The sequence below is a fragment of the Rhinolophus sinicus genome, chromosome 8 (assembly GCF_057876585.1).
Source record: "Rhinolophus sinicus isolate RSI-liver-muscle chromosome 8, RSI-T2T, whole genome shotgun sequence".
Taxonomy (NCBI): Eukaryota; Metazoa; Chordata; class Mammalia; order Chiroptera; family Rhinolophidae; genus Rhinolophus; species Rhinolophus sinicus.
In genome coordinates, this window is record NC_142508.1 from 49,473,382 (window position 1) to 49,486,055 (window position 12,674).

Below are 12,674 nucleotides of genomic sequence, written 5' to 3' on the forward strand. Positions count from 1 at the left end.
GTCCAGTTGCTATTGTTAGATGCAGGGGCGCAGCCCACCATCCTTTGCGGGAGTCGAACCGGCAACCTTGTGGTTGAGAGGATGCATTCCAACCAACAGAGCCATCCAGGAGCTCAGTGGAAGCTCAGCTCAAGGTGCCATGTTCAATTTTAGTTGCATGGGGCGCTGCCCACCATCCCTTGCGGGACTCGAGGAATTGAACTGACAACCTTGTGATTGAGAGCCCACTGGCCCATGTGGGAATCGAACTGGCAGCCTTCGGAGTTAGGAGCACGGAGCTCTGACCGCCTGAGCCACCAGGCATGCCCTTTGGTGTTTTTTCATTAGACCAGGTTACACACTTTTGGCAGGAATATTATGGTTGTGAAATGTCGACCTCAGTGCATCATATGGGGCCAGTGTGTCTCATCGCAGTTAACAGTTCCCTTCATCTCTTGGTTACAGTGCTGTCTTCAGGGTTTCTCTACTGTGAAGCTAGTATTTTCTTCCTTGTGATTAATACATATTTAGTTGGAGGGAGAAACCTAAAACTTTGCAAATGTCTTATTTCTCCGTAAGCTTTCACCCACTAATTTTAGCATCCACTGGTGGATCCTGCCCCAGGAATTAATTTGGTTTCTAACAGTGACGTTCTATTTCCGTTTCTTCTATAGTTAATAACTGGCCCGCTCTGTGGAGAAGTGCTACTCCTTCTCCCTGTTATTTGTTTAGTTGTTTACTTATATCTGTATGGATTCCGGAGGTTATTCTTTCACTGTTGGCTTTGTTGTTCACACCGTCCCAACGTTGGCCCAGGGAGCTCTTTGGGGTTGGTTCCGCTGCAGTCAGCCTGCCCCCACCCACCCCATTCCCGGGGAACCACTGACGTTTCCTGTCCCTAGAGTTTTGTCTTTTCCACAATGTCATACAAATGGAATTGTACTTGTTGCTTTTGGGTCTGGCTTCTTTGTAGCATTTAAGGTGTATCTATGTTGACACTGTTCTTTTTCCTTGCTGAGTCGTATTGTGGTTTGGATGTACTATGATTGGTTTGACCTTTCACCTGTAGGCGACATCTGGTTTCCAGTTTGGGGATGTGAAAATGGGTGTATAGGTTTTTGCAGGGGCATAATTTTCTTTCCTCTGGCATAAATGAATAGAGCGGCTGTCCCATTTTATATCCCCGCCAGTGGTCCAGTTCTTCCACATCCTTACCAGCATTTGGTGTTGTCACTAGCTTTTATTTTAGCCATTCTGATAGGTGTGTAATGACGTCTCATCCCGGTCCATCGGTACCATGGCCCACCACTCAGGGAGGCGGCGCTGCCCATCTGCCTTCCCAGTAGTCTCTGTCACTCAGTTCCTCCCACTGGGACCAGGGCCACAGTTTATGCCTGGGAAACGTGCACGTAAGAATGTGCTGGAAGCTCTGGCCCTGTATGCTCTCGAAACTCCAAGTGACAGTGGGTATGTCTTTGAGGCTGCCCATGTGAATGTACATGTGGTGTAAGAACGATTCCCTGGGACACAGGTCCTGGAGGCTGCAGCCCAGCAGATGGGGACAGGCATGGGATGTCAAGCCCTGATGCTTACCTTCCGCCTACAGACTATCCGTGGCGCTGGAGCCAGGCCATCCCCATGAACTCGGCACTCATCAAGTGGCTGTACCTGCCTGACTTCTTCAGGGCCCCCAACTCTACCAACCTCATCAGTGAGTGCCCACCGGCTGGGCCCCTCTTCCACACACGCCACCTGCTGCCAGCCTCCTGGGAGGCCAAGGAGATTCTGCATGGGGACGGGCAGTGTAGTCCCTCCTCTCCAGCCAGCAAGGGGCGCATGGTTCAGGCCTCGCTAGCCGGTCCAATCCGGTGTTTCCCCAGCAGGACGGGGGCTTTTTCCCATGTGTGTGCCTAGTCCTACAGGACATCCACATGGGCCCGAGGCCCACCTCACATGTGCATACCCAGCGACCAGGCACACATTTGCTCACCAGTATGGATGCAGGCATAGCTGCAGGTGTGGAGGTGCGGGCAGATGTAGGTATGCACAGACCGAGGCCTATATGGCACAGCGTTGCTTCCTGTCCTGACGTGTGTGTGGTGTATGCAGAATGTGTACAGACAGGCACCCATGTGCACATCCACTCCCGTTTATGGGCACCGCTTGCTGGTATCCACACGCATACACTGGTGTCAGCCTAGCACCCCTCCACCCCCCAACACACACACACACCATGCTTCTGTCTGGTCTGGATACAAGGTTAGTGCCAGGTGGGGCATGCCCTGCACCTGTCATGTGCCAGGCCTCTGCACTAGGCTCAGTGTGGCAGTGGTTTCCTGTGTGCCCACAGGTGACTTCCTCCTGCTGCTCTGCGCCTCCCAGCAGTGGCAGGTGTTCTCGGCTGAACGGACGGAGGAGTGGCAGCACATGGCTGGCGTCAACACCGACCACGTGGAGCCAGTGCTGAGGGAGCCCAACCCCGTGCCCAACTTCATCCACTGCAGGTGGGTCCTGGGGCATTGCCAGCTGGCAGAGCCCAGTTGGGGTTGGGGGGCTCACTAGGGCTGCGTAGGCCACTGGTCAGCAGGGCTACCAGACACTCCTGGGCTCTGGCTAGGACTGAGCCCGGGACGGGGGCTGCCACAGGGGTGCTATGGCTAGGACCAGGGGTGGATGCTGACCTCGCAGCAGAGGGGCCTTCCGGAGGTCCTCTGGCCCAAGGCCGTGGGGGGAGGCGAGGTGGCTGGCCCGTAGTGACACCCCACCTGACAGGTCCTACCTCGACATGCTGAAAGTGGCCGTCTTCCGCTACCTCTTCTGGCTGGTGCTGGTGGTGGTGTTCGTCACTGGGGCCACGCGTATCAGTGTCTTCGGGCTGGGCTACCTGCTGGCCTGTTTCTACCTGCTGCTCTTCGGCACCTCTCTGCTACAGAAGGACACGCGTACCCGCCTCGTGCTGTGGGACTGCCTCATCCTTTACAATGTCACTGTCATCATCTCCAAGAACATGCTCTCGGTGAGCCAGCCTGCCCAGCCCCAGCCCTGACCCCAATCCCAACCCTGACCCCGCTGGCCAGCTGACCCTCCTCCCGCCCCCCCCAGCTCCTGTCCTGTGTTTTTGTGGAGCAAATGCAGAGCAGCTTCTGCTGGGTCATCCAGCTCTTCAGCCTCGTGTGCACAGTCAAAGGCTACTATGACCGTGAGTGAGAGAGGGCAGGCGGCTGGCACTACCAGGGACACACACGGCTTCCAGGACCCCGACCCCTCTCCCTGACCCACGGCCCTGACCTGTGTTCTAACACTGATCCTGAAAAACATGCTCGCTCTGTGCCCCTCACTCAGGTCCCTAACCCTTGCCCCGCACCCCTCCCCCACCTGTGCTCCTGATCACACCCCTGAATCGTGCTGGTGCCTGTCCCACAGCCAAGGACATGCTGGGCAAGGGCAGGGACCAGGACTGCCTGCTGCCCATTGAGGAGGCTGGCATCCTTTGGGACAGCGTTTGTTTCCTGTTCCTGCTGCTACAGCGTCGCGTCTTCCTCAGCTACTACTTCCTGCACGTCAGGGCCGAGCTCGAGGCCACCGCCCAGCTGGCCTCCAGGTGGGCCCCAGCCTCAGGCCCCCCCAAGCCCATCTAAGGCCGGGTGCTGCTCCCTGATGTGACATGTCCCCTAGAGGAAGCACTGAGGACCTCGGGCCATCAGCACCTGCTCAGGGCCTAAGTCCACAACCTCCATGTCATGCGGTCTTGGCCCTGGCTCTGTGTGGACTGGCGCTGCAGTCTTATTATTGCCCCCATGCTGGCCTGACGTGCACCCCACCAAAGGGCCTGCCCCCTTGCTCTGCACTCTGGCTGATGAGCCAGCGAATCTTCCCATCCCCAGCGTCTGCAGCTCCCATGGCCAGGGAGGCAAGGCTACCCTCCCGTTGGGGCCTGTTCATTTGCGTGTTTCCTATCCCAGGAGACTGGAGGTGGCAGGCGGCGTCCCCTCCCTCTCACTGCAGCACATGACGGGGGTATCATGTAGGGAAGCAAGCCCTCAGTGTGAACAGGGAGGGCCTGGGCGGGTGGGCCAAGCCCAGAGGAGGGGGAGCCTGTGTAGCTGGAGCTCAGCACCCCCAGACCTCACTGACTTCCTCACAGGGGCTTCGACCTGTACAATGCTGCCAACCTCAAAAGCATTGACTTCCACCGCAAGGCCGAAGAGAAGAGCCTGGCCCAGTTGAAAAGACAGTAGGTGTCATCTGGGGTACATGGGTAGGAGGTAGGGGTGTTCTTGACCGGCCTGGCACTCAGGGCTGTCTTCCACCCACAGGATGGAACGTATCCGTGCCAAGCAGGAAAAGCATAGGCAGGGCCGGGTGGGCCTTGGCCAAACCCAGGAGCCCCTGGAACCCGGCCAAGAGCCAGGTGAGTGTGGGCGGAGCCTCAGGGGCCCCTGAACCTTGGCGTGTCTGTGCTGCTGGAGCCTGCCCGAGTCTGTGCCACGTGACGTTCCACAGGGCTTCCAGCCCATCTGTCCTGTGCCATGTGGTCACTCTGTCCCTGTAGGCCACATAGCTGGCCTGTGACTGTCCGTCTGCACTTGTGGACTGTCCTCTGCCCCCACAGCACCACATGGCCCCTCTGTCACTGCAGGGACTTAGTGTCTGTCTCTGCTGAGGGGCCGCCCTCATTCTCCTGTGCCTCTCCCTGCTGGCTCATGCTTGCCACACCCTCCCCTCCACAGGGCCCAGCAGTCCAGGGGGCTCCTCCCCGCCACGGAGACAGTGGTGGCGGCCCTGGCTGGACCACGCCACAGGTACCACCCTAACCTGGCTGCCATAACCACACTCTCAAGCCACTGTGTGCCGGGCATCCTTCCCCACTCTTGGCTGCTGTCCACCTTTGGGGCGAATGGAACTTGCCGAGTGCTAATCTCCAGCCTATGCACATCCTGCCCCCTTTTCCTGTACTCCCTATAACCGCTGTCATGCAGGCTCTCAGGCCTTGCTCTAAGCCATGCAGTGATAAGGGGCTAGGTCTCAATTTAGCTGGACCCCTAACCACAGGCTATGCATTTTTCTAACTCGGGGATTCAGAAATCTGCATCTTCACTGCCCACCCACAGCCTCTCCTTTCCTAGCCCTGACCAGTGTGTGTTTCTCTCGTCCCGTCTGGTCTCGTCCCACCGCTCTGGCCTGTGTCTGGTGCATATGCTTCTGTCCCGTAGCCTGCAGCCACTGTGGCTGTCCCTTGGGGGGAGGGTGGCATGTGGGCCTTGGCCCAAGGGGTCATGGGATGCTGAGGGAACAAGCTGGGCAGCACAGCCTATTACCGGGCCCACCCAGACCCAAGAAATGAACTAGCGAGTCTTGCAGGTCGGGGGGAGGTGCAGAGCCCAACCCCGTGGTGGGGAGGCCAGCTCTCAGCTCCGCCCCACCTGCAGTCATCCACTCCGGGGACTACTTCCTGTTCGAGTCCGACAGTGAGGAGGAGGAGGAGACCCAGACGGAGGACCCCAGGCCAGCGGGACAGAGTGCCTTCCAGGTAAAGTGGGAGTATCCCTTGCCTGCCTTTTCCTGTTCATTGAACATCTGGGCCCAGACAGCACAGGGAGGACATGACGCCCCCAGGGCCTGGGGAGCCACGCAGACCTCCCGAGTCCGCAAGTCAGGTGGGACAGCAGGCTGTGCGGGGTGTAGGTCAGGGCAGCTATGTGGCCCTCTGCCCACTGCCTTCTGAGGTCCCAACTCTGACCACCCAGACTTGCGGTGGCCACCAGGGGCCTGGCCTTCAAGAAGAGCTCAACAAGTTTGCTGGACACATGTCTGTCTCCTGATCCAGGAGCCTCTTACCCACCATTGGGTCTCTGTCCTAGCATGGGGCCCGGGCACTGAGCGAGAACTGTGACGTGCTGCGTGGGCTTTGTGCACAGCAGTTCCGTGGGGCCCATTTCCTGCTCAGGCTCAAGCTGGAGGTCCCCAGCTGGGCTGTCTGAGTCCTGGCTCCTCCTCTGGAGCTCAGCGGAGGGTCCACGGGGACTTGATTAGTGGGGAGGCAGGGTGCTAACCCAGAGGGCCTGGCCTGCAGATGGCGTACCAGGCGTGGGTGACCAATGCCCAGTCGGTGCTGAGGCAGCGGCGGCAGGAGCAGGTGCGGGAGCAAGCACAACAACAGTCTGTGGGTGAGTCAGGCCAGGTGCGGGTGCGGGTGCGGGGAGGAGGGGCTGCAGGGATGCCAGGCGCTGACCAGCACCCTATGCCCAGGAGGCGGACCAGAGGTGGAGTTAGCCGAGGGCCCAGAGGACGTGGTGGCAGGTGTGTGGGGCCCGGGGGCTGAGGTTGGGGGTCTCCCACTGGCTGCCCCTCCAGCACCTTCCTGCCAACCACCCGATACCCCGCACTCGCAGGCCGCAGTCACATGATGCAGCGGGTGCTCAGCACCATGCAGTTCCTGTGGGTGCTGGGACAGGCGCTGGTGGACGGGCTGACACACTGGCTGCACACCTTCACCCGACACCACCGCGCCATGAGTGATGTGCTGCGTGCCAAGCGCTACCTGCTCACGCAGAAGCTGCTCAGGGTGGGTGCCGCACGCCTCCATCCCATCACACGTCTGCCACCATGCCCTGGCCCCCTCTCCTGCACTGGGGAACGGAGCAGAGCGGGGACCACCTCCACGGCCCTAAGTCCCTTCCTGTGCCCTGCAGAATGGAGAGGTGCACCGGGGAGTGCCGGACCAGCTGTACTCCAGTGAAGTCGAGGCCATGCCAACAGCTCCCTTGGAGGCCCGCGAGGCACCCAGCACAGTGTCGAGGTAGGTATAGGCCACAGGGGCTCAGGCAGGAGCCAGGACCCGCCTTCCCTGACCCATCCGAGCCGCTGCACTCAGGGGCACATAGCTTCCCGGCCCCTTGTCCACCAGGGACCTCGAGGCCATCCCGCCGCCTCTGTGACAAGCCTTCCCTCCCATAGTGGGCTGGGAGCCGAGGAGCCGCTGAGCAGCACAGCCGGGGACGCCAGCAGCCCCCTGAGTACTGGCTACAATACCCGCAGTGGCAGTGAGGAGATAGTCACCGAGCCCGAGGCTTCCCTGCACGGCTCCGGAGAGCTTCCCACCAGCACTGGAACCCGGCCACGCACAGCTAGTGAGCTCCTCCTTGACAGGTGTGCACAAGGGGAGGTGGGTATGGGGCAGGTGGGCCCAGGCGGGGGGTCAGCGCCTGCCTGAATGTGGACCCTGCAGGTGCCTGCAAATCCCGGAGCTGGAGGAGGCTAAGCGCTTCGAGGCCGGGCAGGGCCGAGCACTGCGGCTGCTGCAGGCTGTGTACCAGTGCGTGGCTGCCCACTCGGAGCTGCTCTGCTACTTCATCATCATCCTTAACCACATGGTCACCGCGTCCGCCGCCTCCCTTGTGCTGCCCGTGCTGGTCTTCCTGTGGGCCATGCTGTCCATCCCTCGGCCCAGCAAGCGCTTCTGGATGACTGCCATCGTCTTCACTGAGGTGGCAGCAGCAGGAGGGTGGGCTGGGGGTAAGGGCCTGGCCCCACCGTGCTGAGTGCCCCTCCCCCACAGGTCACAGTCGTCACCAAGTACCTGTTCCAGTTTGGCTTCTTCCCCTGGAACAGCTACACAGTGCTTCGGCGCTACGAGAACAAGCCCTACTTCCCACCACGCATCCTGGGCCTGGAGAAGACCGACAGCTACATCAAGTACGACCTGGTACAGCTCATGGCCCTCTTCTTCCACCGCTCCCAGCTGCTGGTGAGTGCCTGGTGCTGGGTGGTGGGCAGTGGGCGGGCACCTCTCAGCACCCACCCCCCAGCCTGAGCCATCTTGTTCCAGGAGGCGAGGCTGAATGCTGTGGGCCCCAGGGTGGGCCTGGCCATCTTGCCTGGTCCGAGAGCTGCCCAGTGCGGCCACACTGGCCTCCCCACCGCCCTCCCTCCCTCCCTCCACAGTGCTACGGCCTCTGGGACCACGAGGAGGTCCCACTCTCCAGGGAGCATGACGGGAGCCATGAGAAGGAGAAGGAGAAGAAGCCTGAGGAGGAGCCAGCCCTGCTGGGACTCCAGACCAAGGCGGGCACAGGGCCCCCGGAGGAGCCAGGGGAGGCTGGGGCTACCACCCAGGATGAGGTCCAGGTGGACGCGATGGACGGGCCCCCAGAGCAGCCAGTGGAGCCCAAGCCCCGCGACAGGAGACGCATCAGCCTGCGTTTCAGAAGGAGGAAGGAGAGCGCGGAACCCAGAGGACCAGCAGCCGTTGGTACATGGCCCTTCCCATCCACGCCACCCCAGCCCACCCAGCTCCCACGCTGGAGCCCTGACTATGTTCCCACCAGGTCCTCTGTCCAGAGGACATAGCTCCAGCTGGCCCACTGCTGGTGACGCTGGGAGGGCCCTGTGCTCAGTCTGCTGGTCTGTGAAATGGGGTGATGGCAGCCCCTCAGGGGGCTCCTGGAGTGGTCAGGAGCTAAGCTGGGCCCAGCCCCCTGTGGCCTTCTGTCAATGGTGGCTGATCCCCCACAGACGCTGACCCCGAGGATGAGGAGGAGGCAGCAGCCGCCTCTGAGAGAAAGAAGAGGCGGAGCCGCCACCGGGAAAGAGTCAAGGCTCTCGGGATCCAGCTGCAGACCTTCTGCCTGTCCCTGTGAGTCACTGGCCTGGGAGTGGCCCAGGAGAGGGGTGGGTGGGAGGACACAAGGTGGGACTGAGCTGAGCCCTCGTCCACACGCCCGCAGGGCCCAGAGCGTATACCGGCCTCTGCGGTGTTTCTTCCACGACATCCTGCACACCAAGTACCGCGCGGCCACCGACGTGTACGCCTTCATGTTCCTGGCTGACGTGGTCGACTTCATCATCATCATCTTTGGCTTCTGGGCCTTTGGGGTGAGCCGGGCTCGGGGCCTCCAGGGAGCACGGAGCCCAGCAGCCATCCCAGCTCCCCCTGACCTCTGCTCTCCCGGCCACAGAAGCACTCGGCGGCCACGGACATCACATCCTCCCTGTCGGACGACCAGGTGCCTGAGGCCTTCCTGGTGATGCTGCTGATCCAGTTCAGCACCATGGTCGTCGACCGTGCCCTCTACCTGCGCAAGACCGTGCTCGGCAAGCTGGCCTTCCAGGTCGTGCTGGTGCTGGCCATACACCTCTGGATGTTCTTCATCCTGCCCGCTGTCACCGAGAGGTGGGTGCTGGGGGCTCGGGCCCCGCACCGCAGAGACGTGGTTGGGTCCGGACACCTCGAGGCCCCGGCCGCCGGACTTGGCTGGTGGGCCTTGACCTGGGCTTCCTGTCCCACTCAGGATGTTCAGCCAGAACGCAGTGGCCCAGCTGTGGTACTTCGTGAAGTGCATCTACTTCGCCCTGTCTGCCTACCAGATCCGCTGTGGCTATCCCACCCGCATCCTCGGCAACTTCCTCACCAAGAAGTACAACCACCTTAACCTCTTCCTCTTCCAGGGGTGAGTGCGGGCTGGCCCTGGGGTCGGGGTCGGGGAGGAGCGAGGCTGTGCTGCCTCAGCCTCTCCTGACGAGTGCCCTGGCCTCCGGCAGGTTCCGGCTGGTACCGTTCCTGGTAGAGCTGCGGGCCGTGATGGACTGGGTGTGGACGGACACCACGCTGTCCCTGTCCAACTGGATGTGCGTGGAGGACATCTATGCCAACATCTTCATTATCAAGTGTAGCCGAGAGACAGAAAAGGTACCCAGGCCAAAGCTGGGACCAGCGAGGGGACACTGGTCACCCCCACTGAGGCGGGTGGGTGCTGCGAGAACCAGTACCCCCTCCCCAGGCTCACAGCCCACGTCCACATGAGGCCAGGAAGCCACCAAGGGCCAGAGAGCATTTCTAGAACTCTTCCTGGTGGACAGAAGGGACCCCTTAGAGAGAACTTGGCCTTGTCGGGGCAGGTATGTCAGCAGAGTGGCCTGAGCAAATGCCCAGTGGAAGGAGCCTGGCCATCATGTTAGCCGAAATTTTTGTTCTTTTTTAGCGGCTTTATTGAGGGAGAATTCACACGCCACAAGATTTACCCATTTAAAGTGTACAATTTGGTGGTTGCTAGTAAACTCAGAGTAGTGTAACCATCACCACAGTCAATTTTAGAACATACTCCTCACTCTAAAAAGAAACCCCCCACACATCAGTAGTTACTCTCCATTCCCCTCATTGCCCAGCTCCTGGCAGCACCATCTACTTTCTATATAAATTTACCTGTGCTGGACATTTCATGTAAATGAAATCACATAACACGTGGCCTTTTGTGACAGGCTTTTCAGTCTGTCGTCGAGGTTCATCCATGTTGTAGCAAGTGTCAGAATTTCTTTTCAGTTTATGGCTGAGTAGTGTTCCGTCAGGTGGATGTACCACCTTTTGTTTATCCAACTGTTCCAAGTGTTGATGGACATTCAGGTTTATTTCTTTTTATTGTAAGAAATGCTGCTATGGATATTCCCGTAAAAGATCGTGTGGACACACGTTTCCATTTCTCCGTTATAGACACCTAGGAGTGGAACAGACAACTCGAGGTTTCACCGTCGAGCTGTCTGTTTACCATGGCGACTGCACCTTTTCAGTTCCACAATCTCTTCCACCTTCTCGCCAACACTAGCTATTGCCTGACTTTTTCCTTTTCCCCATCGTGGTGGTGATGTTTCATTCCCTATTGGCTAATGATGTTGAGCAACTTTTCCCGTGCTTGTCGGCTGTCAGCCACGACCATCTTCTCTGGAGAAATGTCTGTTCAGATCCTTTGCCCATTTTTCCCTTGGGTTGTTTGTCTCTTATTGAGTTAAGAGTTCTATAGATATTCTAGATACTAGACTCTGAACAGATACATGATTTGCAGATATTTGCTCCCATTCTGTGGTTTGTCTTTTTACCTTCTTGACGATATCCTCTTTGTACAAAAGTCTAATTTTTATAATGTCCAGTTTAATGTTTTTTCTTTGTTGCTCATGCTTTTGGTTTTAGATCTGAGAATAGTTTGCCAAATATAAGGTAACGAAGATTTGCCCCTAAGAGTTTCATTGATTTAGGTCTTACATTTGAGCTCATTTTTATATACGTTGTTAGGTAGCTCTGCGGTCAGTTTGGATGCTCAGTCATGGTTTGACTTTAAGGGTCCACTAGGTGAGCCTAAGCTCACGACCTTGAGGACAGGAGGGGCGGGGTATGGAGGACAGCTCCGGGAGCAGCAGGGAGGGAGGGGTCTAGGACAGCGCTTGTGGCAGGGGAGCAGGGCTGGAGGCCTGCACTAGGCGGGGCAGGGGGGGTGCAGAGCTGACCAGTGCCCCGCCCCACCAGAACTACCCGCAGCCCAAGGGGCAGAAGAAGAAGAAGATTGTTAAGTACGGCATGGGCGGCCTCATCATCCTGTTCCTCGTGGGCATCATCTGGTTCCCGCTGCTTTTCATGTCCCTGGTGCGTTCTGTTGTCGGCGTGGTCAACCAGCCCATCGACGTCACCGTCACCCTCAAGCTGGGCGGCTATGAGGTGAGCAGCCGGGGGAATCAGTGTAGATGCCAGCTCTGCCCGCACACTGGGGGCTCTGGCTCGGCAGCCCCAGACCCCTTCCTCTGCTTTCTTGTCCTCACGGACTGTTGAGCTCAGCCTGGGTGCTGGAGACCTGGCTCCCCCGGCACCGCATGACCCTGTTTCCACCCACAGCCCCTGTTCACCATGAGTGCCCAGCAGCCGTCCATCGTGCCCTTCACACAGCAGACCTACGAGGAGCTGTCCAGGCAGTTTGACCCCCACCCGGTGAGCAGCCCCCACACTGTGTCTACCTGGTGTGTGTGTATGTGAGGGAGACAGCTTGTGGGGAGGGGTGGCCTGGCTGCACACCACTGAGGTGCCGCCCTGCCCCCAGCTGGCCATGCAGTTTATCAGCCAGTACAGCCCCGAGGACATTGTCACAGCGCACATCGAGGGCAGCTCCGGAGCACTGTGGCGTATCAGCCCGCCAAGCCGGGCCCAGATGAAGCGGGAGCTGTACAACGGCACTGCCGACATCACCCTGCGCTTCACCTGGAACTTCCAGAGGTATGTCCCGGGTTTGCGTGGGGCCTGGCTGGGGTGGGCTCCGTGGAGGGTCACGCTGCACCCCTGCCTGCAGGGACCTGGCCAAGGGCGGCACTGTGGAATACACCAATGAGAAGCACACCCTGGACCTGGCCCCCAACAGCACTGAGCGGCGGCAGCTGGCCAGCCTTCTGGAGGGCACCTCGGACCAGTCAGTGTGAGTGAGGGCCAGGGGGCCTGGGGGCGCCGTGGGGGCTGGGCCAGGCCTGACCCACTGGACTCCTCCCTGCAGGGTCATTCCCAACCTCTTCCCCAAGTACATCCGTGCTCCCAATGGGCCTGAAGCCAACCCCGTGAAGCAGCTGCAGCCCAGTGAGTGTGTGTGAGGGGGGTGTTGGGCCGCGGCCGCCAGGCTGGCAGAGGGTGGTGGCCCTGACTGTGTCACGGCTCTGACCCAGATGAGGAGGACGACTACCTTGGCGTGCGTATCCAGCTGCGGAGGGAGCGCGTGGGCTCGGGGGCCGCCGGCTTCCTTGAGTGGTGGGTCATCGAGTTGCAGAACTGCCAGGCTGACTGCAACCTGCTGCCCATGGTCATCTTCAGCGACAAGGTCAGCCCCCCCAGCCTGGGCTTTCTGGCTGGCTACGGGTGAGTATGCGGGTGCGTGTGCGGCGCGGCCTGGGGG

General features: G+C 59.6%; 1 protein-coding gene across 2 annotated transcripts in view; it reads left to right on the forward strand.

Moving 5' to 3' along the window:
• PIEZO1 (piezo type mechanosensitive ion channel component 1 (Er blood group)) overlaps positions 1-12,674 on the forward strand; it is a 65,265-nt gene that overhangs the window by 51,985 nt on the left and 606 nt on the right. Inside the window, exons 23-50 of one of the 2 annotated variants that reach the window (XM_074314451.2) lie at positions 1,586-1,690; positions 2,330-2,483; positions 2,752-2,995; positions 3,082-3,178; positions 3,403-3,580; positions 4,124-4,213; positions 4,296-4,390; positions 4,710-4,781; positions 5,409-5,509; positions 6,053-6,146; positions 6,229-6,279; positions 6,372-6,544; positions 6,672-6,778; positions 6,937-7,128; positions 7,208-7,466; positions 7,538-7,726; positions 7,924-8,230; positions 8,494-8,614; positions 8,706-8,853; positions 8,937-9,151; positions 9,270-9,428; positions 9,520-9,667; positions 11,273-11,461; positions 11,636-11,728; positions 11,838-12,010; positions 12,084-12,206; positions 12,282-12,361; positions 12,448-12,637. In XM_074314451.2, coding sequence (XP_074170552.2) covers positions 1,586-1,690; positions 2,330-2,483; positions 2,752-2,995; positions 3,082-3,178; positions 3,403-3,580; positions 4,124-4,213; positions 4,296-4,390; positions 4,710-4,781; positions 5,409-5,509; positions 6,053-6,146; positions 6,229-6,279; positions 6,372-6,544; positions 6,672-6,778; positions 6,937-7,128; positions 7,208-7,466; positions 7,538-7,726; positions 7,924-8,230; positions 8,494-8,614; positions 8,706-8,853; positions 8,937-9,151; positions 9,270-9,428; positions 9,520-9,667; positions 11,273-11,461; positions 11,636-11,728; positions 11,838-12,010; positions 12,084-12,206; positions 12,282-12,361; positions 12,448-12,637 — 4,147 coding nt within the window. Of the gene's footprint in view, positions 1-1,585; positions 1,691-2,329; positions 2,484-2,751; positions 2,996-3,081; positions 3,179-3,402; positions 3,581-4,123; positions 4,214-4,295; positions 4,391-4,709; positions 4,782-5,408; positions 5,510-6,052; positions 6,147-6,228; positions 6,280-6,371; positions 6,545-6,671; positions 6,779-6,936; positions 7,129-7,207; positions 7,467-7,537; positions 7,727-7,807; positions 8,615-8,705; positions 8,854-8,936; positions 9,152-9,269; positions 9,429-9,519; positions 9,668-11,272; positions 11,462-11,635; positions 11,729-11,837; positions 12,011-12,083; positions 12,207-12,281; positions 12,362-12,447; positions 12,638-12,674 lie in introns of those variants that run through there. The other variant, XR_016022018.1, reaches the window with a different exon arrangement.